This window comes from Myxocyprinus asiaticus, chromosome 50, assembly GCF_019703515.2.
Source record: "Myxocyprinus asiaticus isolate MX2 ecotype Aquarium Trade chromosome 50, UBuf_Myxa_2, whole genome shotgun sequence".
Classification (NCBI taxonomy): Eukaryota; Metazoa; Chordata; class Actinopteri; order Cypriniformes; family Catostomidae; genus Myxocyprinus; species Myxocyprinus asiaticus.
In genome coordinates this window covers 6,551,941-6,578,493 of record NC_059393.1, presented here as the reverse complement: position 1 = coordinate 6,578,493, position 26,553 = coordinate 6,551,941, and the positions used below count along the sequence as shown (strand labels likewise).

The window sequence follows — 26,553 nt, the reverse complement described above, 5'->3', positions numbered from 1 at the left end:
CTCGCAGGTCCAAGATTGGCTGCAACCCTTTGGCACAATGAAGTAGGGGCTGTAGAACCCCTTTTTCATCTCGGCTGGAGGGACAGGCTCTATCGCGTCCTTATGCAGAAGGATTACGATCTCAACACACAGGGCAGTGGCGTTCTCGCCCCTCACCAGGATGAAGCGGAAGCTGCTGAACCCGGGCAGGCCCCTGGCGAACTGAATCGTATAGCCGAGTCGGATCGTCCTGGCCAGCCAGCACGATGGATTGGAGAGCGCTAGCCACACCTCCAAGCACCGAGTGTGGGGCACCAAGGGGACAATCACGTATGATGTACCTGCGTGTGGGGCCTCGTGGCGGGGCAGAGCAGGAGTTGCCATGTTGAGGAGCCTCGCATCCTTGAGAAATGCCAAAGCATTTACCTCCCTCCGTGTGCCCACCATAGGACCGGTCAGCGACAGGGAAGGAGGGTGAACGTCCTCGTGACTCGTCACAACTGCCTGAGCGTGGGTGTGTGTGTGCCGCAGCTGGGCATACGAAGGCAGGGAACCCGCTTCCATAGCACCATGCCTGCCGTGAATGTTCGGTGTCTGGCTGTCGTGAGAACGGACTGTGTGACCCAGGAAATTAGGAAACTGCTCTTTCTTTGAAAATGTGGGTGCCACAGCCCCTCGGACGTGTGGCAAAATCAAATTCAAAGGGAACAAAAGATTCTCCTCCCGGCCCTCCACCAGGGGACGGAGTGGTCTGTATACCAGCTCCAGGATTCCAGCGGGCCTCTTCCTCCCTGGGTTGTCTGTCTCAGAGGCACTTGGAGGCCTTCCTGGGGCTCTTAGCACCGGACCGTGAGACGGGGGGCATCAGCTCCCTGCGAGGGGCTCTACGCCAGGGCTGGGCAGTTGGCCTGGGCTGTGGCGAAGCTGGTGTCGTCACCGCAGGGGGACGCTTTTGGCAACGAGCAGATGGGGTGTGGGACCTTGAGCCATGCCGGGGCAGGATGTGTTGGATAGCCTCTGTCTGCTTCTTGACCACTGAGAATGCTGGGCAAAGTCCTCGACGCTGTCGCCGATCAGGCCAGCCTGGGAGATGGGGCATCAAGGAAGCGTACCTTGTCGGTATCCTTCATCTCGACCAGATTAAGGCACAGGTGGCGCTCCTGGACCACCAAGATGGACATCGCCTGCCCGAGAGTCCATGCCGTGACCTTCATCGCCCGGAGAGCCAGATCGGTCACCGAGCGCAGCTCCTGCATCACTCTCGGGTCGGGACTACCCTCGTGCAACTCTTTCAGCACCTTGGCCTGGTGCACTTGCAGGAGGGCCATGGTGTGCAGGGCGGAGGTGGCCTGTCCAGTGTCACTGCAAGCCTTGGTCGCCAAGGACGACGTGGACTTACAGGCCTTGGATGGGAGTCTCGGGCAATTCCACCAGGTGGTGATGTTTTGCAGGCACAGGTGCACCGCAACCGCCTTGTCCACCTGGGGAATCACCGTGTACCCCCTGGCCACCCCACCGTCAAGGGTAGTGAGAGCGGAGAGGCTCAGAGGTCAGGTCCGGGCAGTAAAAGGTGCATGCCACGACTTCATGAGCTCCTCATACACCTCCGGGAAGAATGGAACCGGGGCGGCGCTCTGAGCCCAGGAACCAATCGTCAAGCCACAAGGGCTCAGGGAAGGATGGAGGGTTCCACTCAAGCCCGATGCTCACGGCAGCCCGGGCAAGCATGGCCACCAGTTCTGCATCGGCCTCAGACTGGGCGACCACACCTGAAGGTGGGAGCCCAGTCGAGTCCTCTGCGTCCGACAGGATCAGCCCGCTCTCCGATGCTGTGATAGAGAGCTCATCCTGCTCTCGAGCCTGAATGAGACATCAAACTCGCCCTGGGGCGAGCCGACTGTCTCATCCCAGAACTCGACTGGGGCAAACGAGCGTACTGGGGAATGGGAGGTCCGTGGGGGATTACCCGGTGGAACCACTCCCATTGGGGTTCCCAAATCGCCCCCAGCGCTAACTGACGTGGCCTCGTACCTGTAGGTAGAAGGACCGGAGCGGAGAGTGGCTGGAGTGGCTTTCCCCTTTAAGAAGGAAAGCCACGACCACAACGTTACCATGGTCATGCTCTCTCAGTGAGAGCATGAGCCATCCACGAACACTGTCTCAGCGTGGCTGTAGCCCAGAAACGTGAGGCAGCGATCCTGGCCGTCAGAGGCAGAGAGGTAATGACCGCAACCAGGAAATATACACAGACGGAAAGGCCTCTTTAAAAAGATGCTCTCCGTCAGTGCCACTCTTTTAGAGGAAAATATACTCTTTTATTCTTGGAATATATACTCTCTTTTAGCTTTCGAAGTGCCCAGGGGCGTTCTCTGCACTTATTCGTGCACGAGGGAGAGAAACCGCTGAAATGCACTGTATATCCAACAGCATACGTAGAGGTGAATGGAACGGCAGTGGAATTCAATTAATGAATTCAATGAATAAACACTGCTCGGCTCCAAAGAAAAAATCTGAATGAGTGGTTGCGAGCCAGCTCCTTTTATACCCGTATGTCCAGGGGAGTGGCATGCAAATTCCACTCGCCAATTCCCATTGGCCTTTTCACAAAGATCAGAGGTGTTTGGGGCTCCCAAGAGCGACCCCTAGTGTCACTACATCGACACAACGTCAAGTGACTGACAGAAAGGGAAAGACAAAAACCTATAAATTTGAGTAATTGATTGTAGGTATAAAACTATAGATTTGAAGTGTTATTGCAAAATATTCAGACATGTCAATTAAGTTAATTGGGAGCATAGGGAAACTGACTTGATTATGTCATTCTCAATGCCTTGTGTGCAGTTGCATGGGCAGCATATTTTCTGATTCAAGGATCTCTCATTAGAATTATGGGAAGTGTATTTTATATACACTAGCGGTTATATACACCAAAGGTTTGGAATAATGTACAGATTTTTCTCTTATGGAAAGAAATTGGTACTTTTATTCAGCAAAGTGTCATTCAACTGATCACAATGTATAGTCAGGACATTAATAATGGTAAAAATTAATATTACAATTTGAAAAAAATAAAAATAATAATAAAAAAATATGTTCAGAACTTCTTAAACTACTTCAAAGAGTTCTCATCTAAAAATCCTCCACGTGCAGCAATGACAGCTTTGCAGATCCTTGGCATTCTAGCTGTCAGTTTGTCCAGATACTCAGGTGACATTTCACCCCACGCTTCCTGTAGCACATGCAATACATGTGGCTGTCTTGTCGGGCACATCTCACACACCTTACAGTCTAGCTGATCCCACAAATGCTCAATGGGGTTAAGATCCATAACACTCTTTTCCAATTATCTGTTGTCCAATGTCTGTGTTTCTTTGCCCACTCTAACCTTTTCTTTTTGTTTGTCTGTTTCAAAAGTGGCTTTTCTTTGCAATTCTTCCCATAAGGCCTGCACCCCTGAGCCTTCTCTTTACTGTTGTACATGAAACTGGTGTTGAGCGGGTAGAATTCAATGAAGCTGTCAGCTGAGGACATGTGAGACATCTATTTCTCAAACTAGAGACTCTGATGTACTTATCCTCTTGTTTAGTTGTACATCTGGCCTTCCACATCTCTTTCTGTCCTTGTTAGAGCCAGTTGTCCTTTGTCTTTAAGACTGTAGTGTACACCTTTGTAGGAAATCTTCATTTTTTGGCAATTTCAAGCATTGTATAGCCTTCATTCCTCAAAACAATGATTGATTGATGAGTTTCTAGAGAAAGCTGTTTCTTTTTTGCCATTTTTGACCTAATATTGACCTTAAGGCATGCCAGAATATTGCATACTGTAGCAACTCAAAAACAAACACAAAGACAATGTTAAGCTTCTTTTAACGAACCAAATAGCTTTCAACTGTGATTGTGCTGTTTTTTACACCAGTAATGTCCTGACTTTACCTTGTGATCAGTTGAATGCCACTTTGTTGAATTAAAGTACCAATTTCCTTCTGAAACAGCAAAATCTGTACATTATTCCAAACTTTTGGCCGCTAGTGTATATGTATATACAGTATATATATATATATATATATATATATATATATATATATATATATATATATATATATATATACACTATCGGTCAAAAGTTTTGAAACACTTATATATATTTTTTTCTTCACATTTTAGAATAATATTAAAGTCATCAAAACTATGGAATAACATAAATGGAACTATGGGAATTATGTTGTGACTAAACAAAATCCAAAATAAATCAAAACTGTGTTATATTTTAGCATCTTCAAAGTAGTCAGCCTTTGCCTAGAATTTGCAGACATGTACTCTTGATATTTTCTCAACCAACTTCTTGAGGTATCACCATGGGATGTTTTTTAAACCATATTGAAGGAGTTCTCATCTATGTCGGGCACTTTTTGGCTGCTTTTCTTTATTATTTGGTCCAAGTCATCAATTTCAAAAACTTTTTAATTTTTTTTTAAATCAAATTTTAGTTTTATAATGAAATAAATTAATATGGTGGCACAATTATATTTTTGTCTACAAAACTAATTTCAAACATTTAAGCATACGCCTTTAGATCAAAAGATTTTTAATATCATGAGAAACATTTCAGTCAAGTGTTTCAAAACTTTTGACCGGTAGTGTATATATATATATATATATATATATATATATATATATATATATATATATATATATAGGGCTTAAACGATTAGTCGATATTATCGACAACATCAACAATAAAAAACTGTCAACAAATATTTTCATTGTCCTACAGTCATTTGATCTCATTTAACTTAACATGAGATCACATTAAACTCTAATAATGATGTGCGAGAGCAGCACTGCAGCTCGTGCCTGACTGAGGAGAGAAAGAACACACAGCTCACAGTCCAGATGCACTCTAAACTTTCCAAACAGCTTCAGGTGATGTAGATTGCAAAGTATGAGGGAATTATTATGCAAAAATACAAAATAAGTAGATTCAGAAGCACTCTCGTTGTGGAATAAGTCGAGCGTCTTTAAAGGAAACACCCCCGGCGTTACATCTTTAATGCAGTTATATTTAATGCGTTATGGCTTTATTAAAGTTCAAATAACATGGAAGCAGATCATGTAAATAACTCCAAACTCCAAAACTGGTATGTCTCTGTGCAGTCAGTGCCGCTTCTATGAGTTGCGCGAATGTCCCGACCTAAGGGGGAGAGATTGAAACTGCATCTGGCTGATGCACACTCTGTCGTGGTGATGCTCATCCCTCGAGCGCGTACTTGCTGCAGCTAGATTATAACAGCTAGATATGAACTTCACAAGGAATGGACTGAGGCTGGGGTCAAGGCATCAAGAGCCACCACACACAGACGTGTCAAGGAATTTGGCTACAGTTGTCGTATTCCTCTTGTTAAGCCACTCCTGAATCACAGACAACGTCAGAGGCGTCTTACCTGGGCTAAGGAGAAGAAGAACTGGACTGTTGCCCAGTGGTCCAAAGTCCTCTTTTCAGATGAGAGCAAGTTTTGTATTTCATTTGGAAACCAAGGTCCTAGAGTCTGGAGGAAGGGTGGAGAAGCTCATAGCCCAAGTTGCTTGAAGTCCAGTGTTAAGTTTCCACAGTCTGTGATGATTTGGGGTGCAATGTCATCTGCTGGTGTTGGTCCATTGTGTTTTTTGAAAACCAAAGTCACTGCACCTGTTTACCAAGAAATTTTGGAGCGCTTCATGCTTCCTTCTGCTGACCAGCTTTTTAAAGATGCTGATTTCATTTTCCAGCAGGATTTGGCACCTGCCCACTCTGCCAAAAGCACCAAAAGTTGGTTAAATGACCATGGTGTTGGTGTGCTTGACTGGCCAGCAAACTCACCAGACCTGAACCCCATAGAGAATCTATGGGGTATTGTCAAGAGGAAAATGAGAAACAAGAGACCAAAAAATGCAGATGAGCTGAAGGCCACTGTCAAAGAAACCTGGGCTTCCATACCACCTCAGCAGTGCCACAAACTGATCACCTCCATGCCACACTGAATTGAGGCAGTAATTAAAGCAAAAGGAGCCCCTACCAAGTATTGAGTACATATACAGTAAATGAACATACTTTCCAGAAGGCCAACAATTCACTAAAAATGTTTTTTTTTATTGGTCTTATGTATTCTAATTTTTTGAGATAGTGAATTGGTGGGTTTTTGTTAAATGTGAGCCAAAATCATCACAATTAAAAGAACCAAAGACTTAAACTACTTCAGTCTGTGTGCACTGAATTTATTTAATACACGAGTTTCACAATTTGAGTTGAATTACTGAAATAAATGAACTTTTCCACGACATTCTAATTTATTGAGATGCACCTGTAAGTATATTTTGTCTTTACTGCACCGCAGAAGTACAACCAAGAAAATGTATCTTGTTTTAAGGATTTTTTTAGACAATTTTAAACGGAAAACAAGACAAAAACACTTGATAACAGTATGATTTTTTGCAGTGAATTTCTTTACTGAATTAAACTTAATGAAAAGTTTTTTTTTTTTTTTTCTTTAATTCAGTGAATGTCATTTAAAGGTATTTTTAAAAGATGATTTTGTCCTCTTTATTGTTAGTAAGAATGTTTAATACAACATTTTAAGTTGGGGCACAAGCTGAATAATCGGTTAAGATCTAATGGTTAATCATTTCAATAACCCTTATATATATATATATTAAAACGTCATTGCCTTGTGGCTTCTAAAGCTTCTACCATCATTTAAAAAAATTGCATGGCAGGTCTGTTTTGACAGGTTTATACTTTATCATTAAAAAATGAAAACTGTAATTTTTACTTATAAACCCTACTGTGGCACTCTTAGCATTGCAAATATGTACATTTTTTGCTTATAGAAATATGTGTTGGAAGTGGAAGTGCTCTAGTGGCCGTATTGCTCATTTGTAAAGAGGTTGGGTTTCGATTTGCCCTCACAGACCTTGATTCCTTGCTTTGCATTTAGCAGCAACTCCTCAGGGACACACCCACTGTCAGCTTCAATCAGCATTCACTGATATGTCCATGGCAAAACAGAGTGGCCAGATCGTTCAATGGCACAAAAAAGCTACCTCATTGACTATTCATGAGACGCTCTGGCATCACTGAATATTCATTGGCATGGCACTTGAGTCCACTATAAATGACCAAAACTTCACCTTTCCTATATGGATCTAGAAACTGCATCATTACCTCTGAGGTCTGTATGGTAATTATAGTTTGAATTAAGTGCTTTGTCCAACGCTTGACATCAACAGCAGTTTATTCACAAATTCAATGTATTATAATAAAGTTACACATTCAGGCCCCTCTCGTGCCATTGCTGCACAATATTTCAATATATTAAAAATGTCCCTGAATAACTGTCTCTGAATTAGCTGGGATTGTATTTATTTATTTTTTAATACAGATATAGGATCTGATTTTGCCCTTCGTTAGCATGTCACAGACACCCCCCACCGATGCTGGTAGATGTCGTAACTACCATCTGTTACCAACTGCGCCAGCCAAGCAACTGCCATTGAGATGAATGGTAATCCTAGTGCTAATGGATAGCTCTCCAGGTATTATACATCTACTTATTAGTATCCAACCTAATTAGATTACATGAGCCAGAAGGAACTGATGTCAGAATAGCCTTCAGATTTTGAGATGCATTAATCGTCACATACTTCTCTCAGCTATCACTTCCCAGTCCTCACACCCAACCAGGAGAGGCCTAAAGCAGTACAGATGTTAGCAGAAAATCAACAGACTGCAGAGAGAGCTGCCCGGCTTCAAACACTCAAAGCCTGTGTTACTTGAAGGAAGTGTTTTTCACTGGCAAAATAATACCGGGCTTATTTGAAGATGCTTGGAAGTCTTTCTTCAGAGGATTATTTGTTACAGAGATACAGAGATGGAAGTATGGTGACTAATACACTGGCTGAAGTTTTTTCAACTTCCAGCCCTTAGTTATTCATGCGACAATTTTGTTGGTGGAACTGTTCTTGGGAATGTTTATCTCGTGCTAAACACACTATAAGTCCAGTTAAGGCCATGGGTAACATTTTACAATAAGGTTGTATTTCTAAACAATAGCTTCCTATATTAGTTAACATGAACTAACAATGAACAACACTTTTAAAGCCTTTGTTAATCTTGATTAATCATATTTTTGTAAATGTACATTTTGTTTCATTAAAAGATGTATACACTAACAGTTAATGCAATATGAACTAACATGTACAGGTATATGCTGATATATATATATATATATATACACACACACACACACACCGGTATACAAAAAAATACAGGTAATGATCTGATTTACAGGTTTATGCACACGTAAACAGTATGCAATATTGTAGTCCTGATTTTTTATCTTATTTTATTTTTGCATTTTTCTATATAAATTGCTTTTTTCATACTTAGGTGTGTTTTTATTTTGTTTTAATGTGTTGCTACAGTATATAGAAACAATTACAACTGGCCAATGGCATTTAGTGCTAATCAATAAATAAATAAATAAACCTTGCCATACTTCATCATAATATACCATAACATCATGATAGAATTCATGTGTGCAATTTAGCTACAATCTCTTCTCACTTGATAAGGTAATTTTGTTCACGCTAGATATTTTTTTAAAAGATTACTCTGGTGCAAATTCGTCATGTAGTGAAAAGGCCTTGAGCTGAGACTATTTTGTTGCAGTGTATGCACAAATACGCCATAAAGCAGGGAAAACCACCCTAACGACACAATAGACAGAGTCAGTGATGCTGCTGAAGGTATTTGGTTCCCCATCTGGATGAAATCACGATCTTTTATCAACAGCAACAGTAATTTAGATAGAAACAACCACTTGTTTATTTATTTAACAGCAAATTGTTAAAGAAATATTAGAAAATTCTGTCATATGTTTACTTGCCCTCAGCCTGTGCTGTATTATTTCTTACGTCCGTAAAACATAAGAAAAACTTAAGCAGAATGTTCGAGCTGCAGTTTTCCACACAGCAAAAGTGGATAGTGATTTATACTGTCAATTTATACTGACAAAAAAGCACAGTTAAAGTAGTCCTTGTACGACTTGCATGCTATGTTCCAAGCCAACAAAATGTTACTTTATTTGTATTTATTTTTTTTTTTAACATCATTGACATCAAAAGGCATTGGTTGTCACATATATCACTTAACCGATTGCAATGTGTCAAGTTTGAAGAATGTGACATCTAAAGAGATTTGAGACCTAGAGGCAGAGGTGACAATTTTCAGCGAATATCAACTTAAATGTTGGTCATTATTCGGCGATATAGATTTTCTATAAAGATTTTCAGTGAATAACTGAATTCGACATCCACTTTTATAGTATGGAAAACAGAAGCTTGGACTTTCTAAATCATATCTCTTTGTTTTTTGTTTTGTTTTTTTGTTTCCAGGAAGAATGAAAGTCAAATGGGTTTGGCCAGCATAAGGCTAAGTAAATGGTTGGGTCCATCCACATACAGTATTTATATGCAAATTTTGGGATATCACATAAAAATACTGGATGGAATCACCAAAATGCAAACTAAATGTTTAAAATCCACATAAAAAACTTATGTGCTCATTTGAGGTGGATAAATATTTGATTCAATAAGAAGAAATGTGCATAAACTATGATGGAAACACGTTTACCAATCATATAGAATAGAATTTCCTATAGAATTTAAATAGGACTATAGATGCGCATCAAAAAAGTAATCTGACTTTACCTCAACAAGCTATGTGAATACATAATTTGCTCGGAGAATAACATCAATATCATTGCATAGCATCTGAAATGCTAGCAAACATGAAATCTATCGTAGCGTTTAGCTGGCACACTCTAAGCCCTAAGTCATTAATTGCATTTAATAATAGAGCCACAAAGGCCTCAACTTCTATTTTAATTTCTATTTTGTGCCAATTTCCCCAGAAATTTGTTCTCTTAAAAACATGGAATAGAAAGCTGCTTTTTTCGCAAATTGGTTTATATATAAAACGTAAAATAAAATGTGTAGAATTCTCTTCTTTGTGCATTCCGAGCCATACACACATCCGTCTTTTCATTCTTAAGATGAAGATGAAGCAAGCTGGGAACATTTCTAAGTGCCTTATTTTCGCAACTATAGGAAACACAGAGCCTGTACATGAATGCGGCTGAGAGGTGCCATTATTTTCATTGAGGTGAGATCTGGGAAGTCTTGTTACACAAAAACTCCCTTTGCTTTGTGCCAGCAACTCACACACACACACATACACCACTTACCTACACATCTACACAAGTATACACACACTTCACAGTGCCTGCATCTCTGCTACAGTGAAAGAGCTTCATTTGTATTCTGCATGACTCTAGCCAGGTAAGTAATGACAAGCAGCAAAGGCCAGCATGTCACAGTTGCTCTCAGCTGGGACGCCTGGCTGACGTCAGGTTTTCACACGGCTGTAGGCTCTGGTGCAGATGAGGCTGCTTCCCTCTAATGAGCCTGCTGTTTGCCTCTCACGATTGTGCATCATCGCCAGTGTCCCCTGGCCCCTGGCAGGGATGAGGTAATAGTCATGGGAATCCAGAGCTATTTGTCTTCAGCGGCATAATGCATACACATACTGTCGCATGATTTCCTAGATTCATTTGCATTTGAAAAGCTGAATCCTCACGTGGGGTTAAGAATAAGGATAGTTGTGAATAAAAGAAAGATAAAAAGAATGACGCAATAAGATTTGAATTGTTTATTGCGACAAGAAATTGATACAGCTATAATACGCAACAGTGTAGGGGTGGATATACTCTAGTCTTATATATATTATTTGATCACCAGCACCAGTGACAGTAGTCAGTTTTCCATTCAAGCAACAAACTTAATTTAAGCAAAACCAATATGTGAATAAAGCAGCATTTCCATCCCATGTGTTTAAGAGAACAAAATCGTCACTTCTGGGGAAAATAAATGTAATAAATTACTTGCGATTTAGAGTGTGCACACAAAACACTCAACTCAAACTTCATATTTGCTAATGTTCAGCGGCATATTCCTTAAGCCTGTCGGCAGTTCTGGAAGGTAATATTAGCCAATCATTTTGAAGATAGACTTTGGCATTACAGAATAACCAGAGAAAGATTTGAGATGCTATTTAGGCAAAGTTACATTACTTTTTGATGCACACCTATTTTCCTATATAAATTGTATAGGAATTTATTCAGTCAATGTTTTTCCATCATAGTTTATGAGCAAAATCCAAAATATGCATAAAAAATATGTTGATGGAAACCCAGCTAATGTGATTAGTTGAATTCTATATTATTGGTTGGTATTAGTTGACAGGTATAAAATGACTGACTTATAGTAATTTATTGTAAGTAAAAACAATTAAGTTCAATTATATTTAAAAATAACTACTGTAAGAAGCTCGAGAGTGTACGGAAAATTGATTATATAATTTATAAAGCTTTATGGTAGTGAGCAGTCACTGTTAAGCTTTATTTCTGTTTCTGTAGTAACAGCGACCTGTCTGACTGGTGGATCTCATTTCAGAATTATGGGTAGTGTAGTTCTTCACCAGTAATTTGTCTGTTTGACACATTTGTTTGAAATAAAGTTGAAATCACACAGACTTGTAATTTCAGAATCATATACCATTGTTTAAAAAGCCTCAGAGTTCATGGTAGATCTGACTTAAAAGGTTAAAACGTTTATACAATATACAACTTTTCCTTCTGGAACCCGACTATTGCTCTCTATAGCATATTTACCAAGGCAAAATCCAACAGACTTGACACTCTCTGAGTTCTTCAAAACATAATTAAAAGGTTTAAATGAATGGGAATGTTTTGGTGTCAGAGCCAATCATCATATCCAACGTCGGTACACGCTCAAATCAGCTCGCTCTGTTATTTAGGTAATTGCTTTTCAGTACCGCTTCTGAGGAGAGAAAAGCAAAGCCATTCATCTCGGCTGCAGATAATGAGCAAATGTCCTTATGCTAATGAAAAGTCTTTTAAAAGATTGTTGTGGGACATTGATTCTGATTATTAACTGTGCTATTAATACCTATTTGCCCTTATTCCCCCAGAGAAGGGAACCTTCTCCCCATGCTGAAACATATTTTTTTCATTTCTTCAGGAAGGGATGAAAAATGGATGATCTTTGAGGTACAAAAGCCGGAGTCTAGATTGCCTGCAGCTTGCAAACAGGTATTACAAAATAGAGCCATTACAGCAACATCAGCCTGCAAATGGATTTAAAATTGAATGGAAAACCATACATCGCCGGGTTAGACTCTTGGCTGTCTTCAGGGGAATTATAGAGAGTAAAAAAATCACGTCCATAAAAGGGAAGGGTGACACGAATATGCATTTAACTGCAAAGACTTAAAACATGCAAATTAGGTTTAAAAAAATGGTTACAGGTAGAGGATCTTTATTAATGCTGGTCCAAGAGCACAGTTTTTTTCTTGACATGAAAGATTCAATCCCACTGCAGAATCCAATTCCTCTTGAATCTCAAAGCAATTCCATTGACTGAAAGAACTAGATTTGGGAATTCTACTTGATCCCTGATGGTAAATCTTATTGTACAATATAGCTTGATGATTTATGTTGAAAAACTGGGTTACTTGAGTATGGTCTGGGTTACTTGAATATGGATAGTAGCAACCCTGATAGCGACACATTATTTTTCTTAGTTGTGAAGGTTACAAGCTTAACACATTGATGTAATGGCTTAGTGTTGAGTTTGCAGTGTTAATCTGAATTCAGATTAATAAAAAGTCTTGAGACCAACTCAGCCTCCCTGTGGACTTGGATTTGACTCAAACTTGCCCAGTTACAAGTAACCCCTTAGCTTAAGAAAAACCTTTTATTGTAAGTGTACAGTCACTGAGGGTTTCTTGGTCTTGACTAAGGTGGACTCGAACCCATTATGTATCTATTAACCATGAAAATATGCCAATTAATGTCTTCTAAAAACTCTCTTTTTTTACTCAGACCACCTAGCAATGCTGCAAAAGAAGAAATTAAAAAAAAACAAACAAAAAAAAAAACATTACAACTGTAGAATCAGATTCTCATATTCAGTATATTAATTATTTAGAAAGTAATATATTACTGTAACAGTCACACGCCTGTTAGCTTTAGCCTGTTTTTTGTCAAGGATGCATTATACATCACTAACTCAGTAGGCCGATAGACTGAGAATGGTACTTAGAAACAATATACTGTATAAAGAAGTACTGAAGAATGAGTGATGGTAATCTGTAAATAATGTAGCACGCTCAGTAAATATTTCCCAGCATCCAAATATATATCCTTACTTACTATATAGTGTGCCATAAGCAGTATATTACTGATGTAGGGTGTCTGAATCCTCAGAATTCTTAAAACACTACAGTAAGCGAGAAATGCGCGAATTATCTACTACATCCAGCACAATTCTAAAGTCTGCATTCACTGGACACTTTCCTATCCCATAACCCCAAGGAGCTGAGAAGATGTCAGAATTTTAATAAAATGCCGGAGAACAGCAAGTCGGTTAGATCTTTTCAACTGTAAGTGCTGTATATACCAAGAAAGCTGTTAATTCATTCTACTCACCAGCATAACTGAGGTATTTACATTTTTAATGGCCGATAAGTACATTCTTCATAAAATGCAGTACATACTCTTACAGTATGCAAATATGGATGCAGCTCTAATGTCAATCCATCTATATTTGTGGTTAGCTGGTCTCCAAGACTGGCAGAGCTAGTAGGTTGGTCTTTTTTGTTGGTTTTAGAGAGGTTTTGGGCTCTTGGACGACCGACAAAACCAGCTAAACACCAGCTTGGCCAGACTGGGAGACTAGCTCAACCAAGTTAAACCAACATTTTCCAGCAGGATAGTTCAGACTGAAAAAAAAAAAAAAAAAAAAAAAAATATATATATATATATATATATATATATATATATATATATATATATATATATATATATATATATATATTATATATATTACCTTTTCAGCTGATTGTGCCGTCCCAAAGAAAATAGGAATAAAGGCGAGCCACACGATGCATGTTGTATACATGGTGAAGCCGATGGGTTTGGCTTCATTGAAGTTTTCTGGAACTCCTCGAGTCTTGATGGCGTATACCGTACATGTTACCATCAACAAGATGCTGTATCCTAGAGAGCAAATGATTTGTAGGTCTGTAATGTCACACTTGAGAACCCCTCTGGCCTTGTCAGGGTTAATGGTCTTCTGCTCATCGTAATCGATTATGGTGTTTGGAGGATCCACCCCGAACCATATGAGAACCCCTAAGAGCTGGACAGAGATGAGGCTTGATGTTATAGCTAACTGAGATGTCGGACTGATCAGTTTAGGTGGAGTAACAGACGTCTTCCCTTCCTCGAAGATCCGGTAAATGCGATTTGTCTTGGTTAGCAGGGCGGCATAGCTAATACACATTCCCAACCCTAGGAAGATCCGTCTAAAAGAGCAAACTGCCACATCAGGTGTAGCAATCATTACAAAAGTGATGATGTAACAAAGGAATATCCCAGTTAAAAGAACGTAGCTAAGCTCCCTGCCAGATGCTCGGACGATTGGTGTATCGTTGTAACGTATGAATGTTGCCATGACAAAGATGGTGGCGATGATTCCAAGCATGGCCAGGAATACCGGAATGATGGCCCAGGGAGAATGCCACTCCAACTTGACGATCGGAATGGGTTGGCAAGCCGTCCGGTTGGGGTTTGGCCGCATGTTATAGGCGCACAGCTTGCAAGAAGTCTCGTCGTACTGGTACTGGTAGCCATCACAGGGTTCGCAGTGCCAGCAGCAAGGCATGCCTTTCACCATCTTCTTGCGCTGACCCATCTTACAGGGTAGGCTGCAAACTGAGCTAGGTATTTCCGTTTCACCATTAGGCCATTGCATGTCTTCAATCTGGAAGGAAAAGGGTAAAGGTGAGCATTTGTGAACTTCATTTGGGATATATTTTAAAGCTGAGGTGAATTCGAGAATGTATATTAAAATTTAGTGATGGGAATTGTAAATAGTTTTATGATTTTGGTTCTGATTCCGTTTCCACTTAATGGGCTTTATTTATTAAACACAAGCACAACGAATTGCTCTGCAAATTGTTCATAAATCCAGTCATATATAAACTGTTACATTCCATTCAATAGAACAACTAACATATGAATGATTTATACAGAAATTAATTCTGCTCATGTTTCACCAATAAATCCCAATGGTCCGGTTAGTTAACAATTATTTTATTACTTAAGTATTTGGTCCTAATTATATACTTAACAAATACACTAAACAAAAACATTTTTTTTTTTTTTTTTTGGAATACAATACTTTATTGAATAGTTTTACTGTTACAATTTACAGTATGTACTATTACATATCTGATTGCTGCACCATTAAAAATAGGTAAAAATTAATCCTACGCATCGAGCTAAATATTTATGGAAGCCTCCGACCAGGATTAACGGTTGGAATAAAAACAAAACTGATTGAATGACTTAAATATCTCATGTTTTGCATGACAGACTTCCATCCTTTACTATGATGTTGATATTTACATTCATTTTCATTTGTTAGAAAGAATATTATGTATAAACTGACTTCTTAGTGAATTTTTGACATGAGAATGACATGGCATGTTTCATCACATACAAAATAAATAAGATACTACAATAAATAAATGTCAGTTTTTCTAATTTATTGTATTAGTATTTATTTATTGCCCCTTATCAATTTTAGAAACAGTTCTTGAACATTAGGCCTATTTTTTACACATTTAAATACTATATACTATTTATTATATTTCAGGGGCGATTTTCGACATTTTTAGCCTGGGGGGCCACAGAGAAAACATAATTTGCAAAGAAGAGCCAACTTAATAGCACATGCCATTATGATTCTATATTTTTGAAATGTGAACTCAAGACCTAATACACAAGGAACATAAAACAAACTAATTAATAATACTTGCAATAATTACATTATTCTTGTGACTATTCTATACAATACTTGCTTGGCTACAATGCACTGAATAAGCAAACTTTTTTAATTTCTTTATAAAATAAGAATTTCATTCAAACTTTGATTTGTGGGAAAGTACTTTGTATAAGTCCTTTTGGGCTTTTTTTTTTTTTTTTTTTTTTACTTTATCAGAACTAATATTGTTTTATTTTTGTATTTTCTTTATATCTGCTTCGGTTTCATTTTTGTGTGAAAATGTATTTAAAAAAAAAGAAAAAAAAAATTTTTTTTTGATTAAGTAATCTCGGTTTAAATTATAACGACAAAAAAAGTGGCATTCAACTGATCACAAAGTATAGTCAGGACATTACTGATGCAAAAAAAAAAAAAAAAAAACAGCACCATCACTATTTGAAAAAAGTAATTTTTGATCAAATCTAGATATGCCCCATTTCCAGCAGCCATCACTCCAACACCTTATCCTTGAGTAATCATGCTTAATTGCTAATTTGGTGCTAGAAAATCACTTGCCATTATATCAAACACAGTTGAAAGCTGTTTGGTTCGTTAAATTAAGCTTAACATTGTCTTTGTTTTTGTTTTTGAGTTGCCACAGTATACAATAGACTGGCATGTCTTAAGATCAATATTAGGTCAAAATGGCAAAAAAAATAAACAGCTTTCTCTAGAAACTCATCAATCAATCATTGTTTTGAGGAAAGAAGGCTATACAATGCTTGAAATTGCCAACAAAACTGAAGATTTCATACAAAGGTGAACACTACAGTCTTCAAAGATAAAGGACAACTGGCTCTAACAAGGACAGAAAGAGATGTGGAAGGCCAGATGTACAACTAAACAAGAGGATAAGTACATCAGAGTCTCTAGTTTGAGAAATAGATGCCTCACATGTGCTCAGCTGACAGCTTCATTGAATTCTACCCGCTCAACACCAGTTTCATGTACAACAGTAAAGAGAAGACTCAGGTGTGCAGGCCTTATGGGAAGAATTGTAAAGAAAAAGCCACTTTTGAAACAGACAAACAAAAAGAAAAGGTTAGAGTGGGCAAAGAAACAGACTGGACAACAGATAATTGAAAAAGAGCGTTATACTCAGATATTGGCTCCTGGTGTGAGATCTAATTTTTACAATTTAGCTGTTGATGTGATGTTGCCCTGATGTTCACATGCTAGAGACAAGAGTATGCATATTTTATTTTATTTTTTTCTGACCAAAGATTCTCCAGGACAGGGGCACTGAAGGGGCCACCCCTAGCTTTGCCACTGTTATATTAACTTATTTCATATGTGTTGCATTTAATTGAAAATGTAATGTATACTACTGACAGTCTTGTAAGACAAAAAAAGAAAGAAAAAAAGATTTGCACTTCAACTGCAATAAAATATAACAACATACATGGCTATGCATGGCTTTTCAACACTTCAGTTTACAAACCTGACCAGTTCTAAGTTCTCAACTCTATTAAAATTCAAAAATAAATATTTTTCAGAGCAACAAAACATGTCCAAATTCAGTTTTGTTAATAAACCCAAAAAATACAAATACAGCATTTTAAAATGCTTATTACATTCAGTCCATCTTATACCTCCTTTAATATGCACTTTGAATTTCATGCATTTCAATGAAACATTGCTGATTGCAGCGTGATTACCAATGATTTCTTTTAGCCCTTCGTGGCAACAATCACCATGGAGACAGGGCACACTTTAATGAAAACATGCAACAGGAGGGCGGTAAGACAAATGCCACTTTTTTCAAGGCATAAATAAATCACATAACATAATAAAAGAGCACTAAAGAGCATTGCGATTAACTGTAGAATGATTACAGGATTTGATTCAGTGGGGAAATGAATCAGCATCCATTTTCAAAAATAGGCCTGCATGAAAATACAGTATTAAATAATAATAATAAAAAAACAAAAAAACAAAAATAAGCACAGAAATGCCAATGGTACACACTATTTTTTAGGTACTATGTTTTTTGTTTTTTTTTAAAGCAGTAATTCACCCATTTATGAACATTCTGTCATAATTTACCAAATCCACATGCCATTTATGTTTTATTAAAGCATTGCATGAGAAATCACTCAGATAAATCCACTTTCTTGAAAAATAACTGCAAGAACAGTTTGACCATTAAACAACAAAAACAACAATAACACCCCAAACCCCATTATTGATGGCTTCAACAAAGGACAGCCAGAGGCAATTAGTGCCAGAGAAACATTCTATTACATCTGGCTATTATTGGGTCATGTTTGCTTTCAGGACTGCAGAGCATTCTGATACCTGGAGATGCCGTAATGAAAAGACACATCAATCCAGATGATGCAGCTCGGCTGATTGGATACAGCCAAGCATTTTGGACCTTAACAAAAGCTGAAAGACAGCACAGTTAATTAAGAGACTGAATCCGATCTGGGGGTATGGGTAGAAAGGTAAAAGAAAGAATAAAACATTTCTCTTGTTCATGTTCTAGGAATCTGTACCTTTGTATTTCTGTCTTATCTCCACTTTTGCTGTCGTTTGTCTCCCATAGGGGTTTCATCAACTATGGGTACTTCTGACCCTGTGGAAAATATCATAACCTCCCATAAAACACACTTTTCACACTCTCACTAGTTTATTTGATATGTCTATTAACAATGTCCAACAGTGTGTATCCATGATTTTTTATTTTTATTTGATTTTTTCTGAACCAACAAATGTAATTTCTCACCACATCTTAAATGATCTTGCTTCGTAATATCCTGTTGTGAAAATTAATTTTTCATTTTTTGGATAAAATAGCTATCTACCTTATTTTCCTAAGACTAATTTAACAGCTCACTGATTCTTGAGATAAGGGACAAAACATGTCTTACATACAAAAGTCATCTTTATGTTGAAAATCAAGAAATTCATAATAATAAAAAATACTGAAAAAATTAAATATAAAGGACATGTGTATACTCAGGGCATTTATACTTATATTTTTAAATAATGTAATTAGAATTTTTTTTTTAATGCATTCTCTATACTTATGCATATGTTATTTAACATGTCCTCAGCAAGAGGTCACAATGTTAAACTGCCAAACAAATTGTTTAAAAATGCAACAAATTCATAAATACAAATATCAAATAAAAGTTATGGATCTGTAAAATATCAAACAAAACAGTAAAAGGAACTTTAAATAATATTTTCCATAAAAAAATAAATAAATAAATAAAAAATAAAATAACTGTCTATCAAAGTTGTGTCCTCACTTTGCGTCAACTCCGTCAGATTTTATTTATTTTTTATAATCCTGAATAAATCGGCTAATGTCATGGTCAGCTATAACTATGAGGACCCCTTTCACATCTCCAGCTCATGCAAAAGTAGGACACACACACACACACACACACACACACACACACACACACACACACACATCTATATATATATTATAGATGTGAGAAAACGTCTCGGTTACTATCGTAACCTCCGTTCCCTGATGGAGGGAATGAGAGGTTGTGTCGATGTAGTGACATTAGGGGTCACTCTTGAGAGCCCCAAACACCTCAGATCTTTGAGAAAATGCCAATGAGAATTGGCGAGTGGAATTTGCATGCCACTCCCCCGGACATACGAGTATAAAAGGAGCTGGCTCGCAGCCACTAATTCAGGTTTTGTGCTGACGAGCTGAGACAGGGTCCTGGCCATTTCAGCGGGTAGTACAGCATTGTGGCAGGGGGGACACAAAATCTTGTGCCCTCCATCAGGGAACGGAGGTTACGACAGTAACCGAGACATTCCCCTTCTGTCACTCACTCGACGTTGTGTTGATGTAGTGACACTAGGGGTCCCTATACGAAACGCCACAACTAGCTGAACCGTGTTACATGGACTGCTGGTGCTGGTGCAAGCAAGCTGCTGCGTGCGTAGTAGCAGGTGCACCGGTCTGCACGTAGCCTCCCCCAATGCCCCCAAAAATGTCGTATAGTTCCCCACATCCCTGGGGGGGGAGAGACATATCTATTATGGGAGCAGGCCGTGCCAGCTGCGGCCTTTTCTCTCTATGTTTTCTCTCCACAGAGTATTCAGTTATTCGGCTGGGGTCATTTTAACGCTCAGTATATGCGCCGGGGAAGGTGTTCTTTTCCTATCCTTTTCTTTCAGGGGGAAAAGACCCCACGGAGATCACATCCTGCCTAGAGGGGAGGTAACATGTGGCAGGCACATCATGTGGGCTAAGAGCCGCACATAGAAGAGGCCCGGTGGTAGGTCCTGCCTGAAAGGGGAGGAGCTCTACAAACACGGCGACCAGGACAGAGAGGGCTCTGTCGAAGGGAGAAGCAGGCCTGCACATTTCTGAGGGCCTTCAGCTCGGGAAGAACACCAATTCGCGAACCGATGCCACTTCAGGGTTTAAAGCTGCCTCATGGAGGGAGCTCTGGCCTGAGTGATCGTGTCTACCACTGCTGGTGGTAGGCCACTTAGGTCTTCCGCGTCCCATCCAAGGGCCAGATGTGGAGGTTTCAGAGGTCTTGCCGCAGGTGCCAGATGGTGCCCCGTCCCTGAGAAAGAAGGTCCTTGCTCAGGGGAATTCACCAGGGAGGGGCTGTCATGAGGAGCGTGAGGTCTGAGAACCAATTCTGGGTGGGCCAATACGGGGCCACGAGGGTGACCTGCTCCTCGTCCTCCCTGACCTTGCACAGGGTCTGTGCAAGTAGGCTCACTGGGGGGAACGCATACTTGCGCAGCCCCCGGGGCCAGCTGTGTGCCAGTGCGTCTGGGCCAAGAGGGGCCCCTGTTGGAGTATACCAGAGCGGGCAGTGGGAGGTTTCTCGGGAGGCAAATAGGTCTACTTGTGCTTTGCTAAACCAACTCCAAATCAGCTGGACCACCTGGGGTTGGAGTCTCCACTCTCCCCTGAGCGTCACCTGCCATGACAGCACGTCCGCTGTGGCGTTGAGGTTGCCCGGGATGTGAGTGACCTCAGTCGCCACTGACTTCATAGGAGGAGATGGCAGGTGAGTTGTGACATGTGACGTGAGCGTAAGCCGCCTTGGCGATTTATATATGCTACTCTCACTGTGTTGTCCGTCCGGACCAACACATGCTTGCCCCGGATCAATGGTAAAAGCCTCCGCAGGGTGAGCAATACTGCCAGCAACATGAGGCTGTTAATGTGCCAACACAGTAGCAGTCCTGTTCAGGACCCAGCGGCTGCATACCCATTGCACAAGGCGCCCCAGCCTCGCTTGGAGGTGCCTGTTGTAATGACGACATGCCTGGACACTTGCTGTAGGGGAACTCCTGCCCATAGAAATGCAAGGTTTGTCCAAGGGCTGAACAAGTAGTGGCAGATCGGCGTGATGGCCACGCGATATGTGCCACGGCACCATGCCCATCTCGGGACTTGAGTCTGAAGCCAGTGCTGAAGCGGTCTCATATGCATCAACCCTAGTGGCGTGACCGGTGCCGAGGATGCCATATGCCCCAGGAGCCTCTGAAAGTGTTTCAGTGGAACCACTGATCTCTGCTTGAACGACTTCAGGAAGTTCAGCACCGACCGCGCACGCTCTCTTGTGAGGTGCGCTATCATCGAGACTGAGTCTAACTCCATGCCGAGAAAAGAGATGCTCTGAACCGGCGAGAGCTTGCTCTTTTCCCAGTTGTCTCGAAACCCTAGTCGGCTGAGGTGCCTGAGCACAAGCTCTCTGTGTGCGCATAGCAACTCTCGAGAATGAGCTAGAATCAGCCAGTCATCGAAGTAGTTGAGTATGCGGACACCCACTTCCCTTAATGGGGCAAGAGCTGCCTCTGCGACTTTCGTGAAGACGCGAGGGGACAGGGACAGGCCGAAAGGGAGGACCTTGTACTGATATGCCTGGCCGTCGAAAGCAAACTGTAGGAAGGGTCTGTGTCGAGGTAGAACCGAGACGTGAAAGTACGTGTCCTTCGTGTCTACCACTGCGAACCATTCTTGATGCCGGACACACGCCAAAATGTGCTTTGCCGTCAGCATCTTGAATGGGAGTCTCCGAAAGGCCCGGTTCAGAACTCGCAGGTCCAAGATTGGCCGCAACCCACCGCCTTTCTTCGGTACGATAAAGTAAGGGCTGTAAAACCCTTTCTTCATCTCGGCTGGAGGGACAGGCTCTATCGCGCCCTTGTGCAGAAGGGTCGTGATCTCCGTACACAAGATGACAGCGTTCTCGCCCATCACCGAAGTGAAGCAGATGCCGCTAATCCGGGGCGGGCGCCTGGCAAACTGAATCGCGTAGCCGAGTTGGATGGTCCTGGCCAACCAGGTTGGAAAAAGCTAGCCACGTGTCCAAGCTTCGGGTGAGGGGCACTTAGGGGATGATCGCTTTTAACGTACCTGTGGGTGGGGCTTCGCGGCGGGTAGGGAGCAGGGGATGCCACGTCAAGGAACCTCGCTTCGTCTCAAACTCGTGGCTGTGCCGAGGGGAACCTCGAAGCATTTACCTTGCTCCATGTTCCCGGCGTCGGGGGGGGTTGGCGACGGGGGAGGAGGGACTTTTTGACCGTCCTCGTAGTCCATCACAATCACCTGGGCATGGGTGTGAGTGTGGTGCGACCGGTACGTTTAAGTCGCAGGTGCTCAGTGCCCGGTTGCCGTGATAACGGCAGTCGTAAACATTGGCTATGTGGCTGCACTTTGCAGGCACAGGTGCACCGCAACCACCTTATCCACCTGAGGGACGTCCGTATACCCGTGGGCCACCCCACCATTGAGGGTAGTGAGAACAGACTGGGAGGTCGGTTTCGGGCAGAAAATGGTGCCCTCCATGACCTCGTCAGTTCGTCGTGCACTTCCGGGAAAAAATGGACCGGGGGGGGTGGGGGTGGGGGGGGCATGGCTGTGTGCGCCACCCCGAACCTAGGAACCAATCATCTAGCCACGATGGCTCAGGGGAGGCTGGAAGTTTCCACTCCAACCCGACACACGCGGCGGCCCGGGCAAGCATGGCGGTCATTTCGCCGTCAGCCTCAGACTAGGCGGGCCAACCCGAAGTGGCAGCCCAGTCGAGTCCTCGGCGTCTGACATGGCCAGTACGCTCTTTGATGCAGCAATCGAGCACTCATCACGCTCCGGAGCTCCGAAAATAAATAAATAAAAATGGCTCCAGTGTACAACACATGGTTAAGATTGAAAATTTTTCAATTTTGTCAGCTCCAGAATTTTCAGAAAAGTATGAACAAAAACAATATTGAATGTATTTTATCACTTAACTTCTTTATTGAACACCATTATTAGATAATTAAAGACTTTACACTCTTGTTGGATGTATCAAATTAAAATAGCATGCTTTTTAGTGTGTCTGACGGAGTTGACACAAATGACAGTAAGATGTTATGAAGTTATGAAGTGAATAAATGTACATTTTCAGAAAAAACATTTATTTTTTGAAAAACTGTTGCCTAACATGGTTCGTTAGCTGAGACCTTTGTCTATAAATATATAAATTTCAAAATAATTCAAAATAAGATTTAAAACATTTTTTGTCCCTTATATCAAGAATCAGTGAGATAGCATTGTATGTAGAAGCAAAAAAAGGTCTGAAGCAACTGGCTTCAAGCAAGAAGACAGAAAGACCGGCAAAGGCAAAAAACTAGAGTAAACATCCATAACGGTAAGGCATCTACATCTTCATTCATTTAGTGCAAAGTAGCTTGGCACAGCGATTGTTGTGGATTTTGTGTAAACCATGACGTTGATTGCTTGGAAATAAAACGAGTTCTCCAAATACAGTATTCATGGACATGCTACATTTGATTATAAAAAAAACCAATTCTAATCTTTCCTTTACCATAACATTCCGTATCGCTACATAATTGAGGTTTATTTTACACTAAGCAGTTCTCTAATAAAGGTAATAACTGTCTTTAGAAATAACGTGAAACGTAAACAGTCTCCAAAGATTATTGATATGAAGGACATTAATAATCTATCCTTAACAGTAGAAGCATGTTCACTTGATTTCTGACGTTAGTTTTTAGGCAAAGCAATTATATTATAGGAGTAATAAATAACTTTAGAAATTACCTAAAACTCCAACATTTTCCAGATGCAAATGATATTCCAAAGCTGACGGGGGTAGCAGAGATGATCATAATGATCCACATCGAAAGATGGAAGTATAGCGTCTAACACCACTGTCACACCGGTACTTAAATTACACGAAGAAAAGCAATGCTAAAGCTATCTAGAGAACTATTGAATGCCCCTTTAACATCAAACAAATTACACACATCAGCATTAATTGTCTTAACCCCTCTGTGAAGATGTGCAGATGTGGCCTAGCATTCCCATCATCTCCAATATGCAAACTAGCATTATATCATCAGCGCTGACTACGTGTTGTCAAACTGACGCATGATACATGTAAAGATGAAAACGCATCCACATCCTCATGAGACTGTATTGCCAGAAGCAACCGTCAGAGCAGAATCAATTATTTACCCAGAACACCAAATATCTATCTGATAGAACAGAGACAGCAGTGCTGCTTTACATTATTGAAGCCCCTTTGCTCGGATGATGTCACACTTGAGAAAAAGACCTAAGTATTACTCCCTGAGCTCCGTCATCTACATTACGATACCACACCTCCTACCCAGCTAGCACAAGTGCATTGTAAAAAAAAACAACAGAATCGCTTGACGAGTTCTCTGTTGACGTATTCTTATTAAAACAGGAAGTTATTTGAATTTGCTAGTCAGTTGCAGAGGGAGATATGTTCTCCCTCTAGAAAGCATATGATTGGATATGATTCTATTTATTTATTTATTTATTGGTCATAAACATGCATTCTATAAAAGCATTTTCAATGTAAAGATTACCTTACAAAAAATCTATAGTTCTGGCAAACATGCCTCAGATTTGGCACTCATTATTTTCACATGCAAATGAGTATGCTATTGGCTGCAAATGTTTGCCAGAAGTTTGCAGCTCTTCACCGGTAGTGGTGAACCTGCAGCAATCCTTTGGCGACAATGAAGAGCTTGCTGAAAATCTCATCTGCATGTGAAAATTTATAAATGGTGATTTTGAGGCAAGTCTGCAGCAACTCTAGATAATTTTTTTACAAGGGATATTATTTTAAATCTTGTCCAAAATGTTCCACTAACATTGCAGCTTGGTCTGGTTTTGTTCCTGTAGTTAAATCACCTAAATATTTGTTTAGAGGGTTCTTAAAAAACCTACAAGGTGCTCAAACCTACTCAGGTGTTTAATTTTCTGTCAACATTAAGACTTGTTTGCAGTTTTTCTCAAAGTTGCAGTTTGGCACTGATACCCATGTGTTTTGGTTACATTATTGTTATTCTTTTCTTTTATTTTAGGTGTTATTTCTGGAACCTTTTTAAAAAGTTGTACTATGACTTGCATTGTAACGTAACTGCAAACAAAGTGCAGCTTTGTGAAGTGTTCTGAAAGACCATCCAGCTAGCAAGCTAGCAGGGGGAGATGTTTACTCTGCACAAAAAGGCTTTGCATTATCATTAAAGCTGTTTTCCAGTTAAAATAAAAACTTTCAGCAAATAAAAGCAGAACTAGGAATACATTACAACCCTAAACACCAGTTCGAAGCATTTCCAAAAAGAAGTTTCCATCTTCCTCTGACAACCAGTAATTTAGTTTTCTGCTAGCTTCAGTTCTTTTCTCTAGGCCTTCTTTCTTGTTCAAGAAAAGGTCCAAAACAAAGTTGAAAGTGAACCAGCCAATTCCCAACACTTGATTTGCCCAGCTGCAGTTCTATTTAAAGTGCAATCTCTACCTCTGGGCGAATCAAATCTAGTATCATCGGCTATCAGTGCTTGCAGACGAGCAACCACTGGGGTGGCTAGTAAGTAGACATGAGGAAGGCCATTTAGGGTCATTTTGAAAATGCAGGCAGAGAGATTGAGAAACTCAAATTAACTACAGCAGTGCCAACACTCGTACAACAGAAGTCAATTACTTGTCCCTCAGCGACAGATTGCCTCTGCTTTTTCGGTGCGTGGACGCCACAGACTTCCAGATTTTACAGATTAGCTGTCTCGCGGTAGACATTTTCAATGTAACGTGCTTGCTGATGAAAAACTGGTGATGCAGTGTTTTCTATTGAGTGGTGCAGGCATCAATCTAGCTCTGACTGATACTGTGTTCATTTCTGAACCAATTTAGTTGAGCGTTTGTCGACTACTGTAGCATTTGAGGTAGTTTAGAGTACAAACATATTGAGTCAGGTCAAGAGTTAAGAATGGTGGCATCAGAGACAAAGGCACAAGATAACTAAAGTTGTCTTAACCCAGAGGTTTTTGCTGTGGTATCGAAATTGCTATCAATAATTGAGAATTTTCACTGGTTTTGCTACAAACTACTGGAATGTTGGTGTTGTGAAAACCCCAGTCATGACATAATGTAGTGATAAGATACCTTGGTTGAATATCATCAACAACAAAACCACATATGGACCCATTTTGCCATTATGAATGTTACCAGTCTGAGGATGAAAAGCTCCAAATTGCATCTCAGAGTTTTCATCTCTTAATTGCAGTAGTTACAACACGTCATGAACACAGC

The 26,553-nt window shown here is 40.4% G+C and overlaps 1 protein-coding gene across 3 annotated transcripts in view; it reads right to left on the bottom strand.

Moving 5' to 3' along the window:
• The window catches only part of LOC127438682 (metabotropic glutamate receptor 7-like), a 369,836-nt gene that overhangs the window by 48,268 nt on the left and 295,015 nt on the right, over window positions 1-26,553 (bottom strand). For 2 of the 3 annotated variants that reach the window (XM_051694434.1, XM_051694432.1), the window contains exon 8: window positions 13,983-14,918. The exons of the other annotated variant lie outside the window; for it this stretch is intronic. In XM_051694434.1, coding sequence (XP_051550394.1) covers window positions 13,983-14,918 — 936 coding nt within the window. The remainder of the gene's footprint in view (window positions 1-13,982; window positions 14,919-26,553) is intronic. 3 annotated transcript variants of the gene reach the window in all.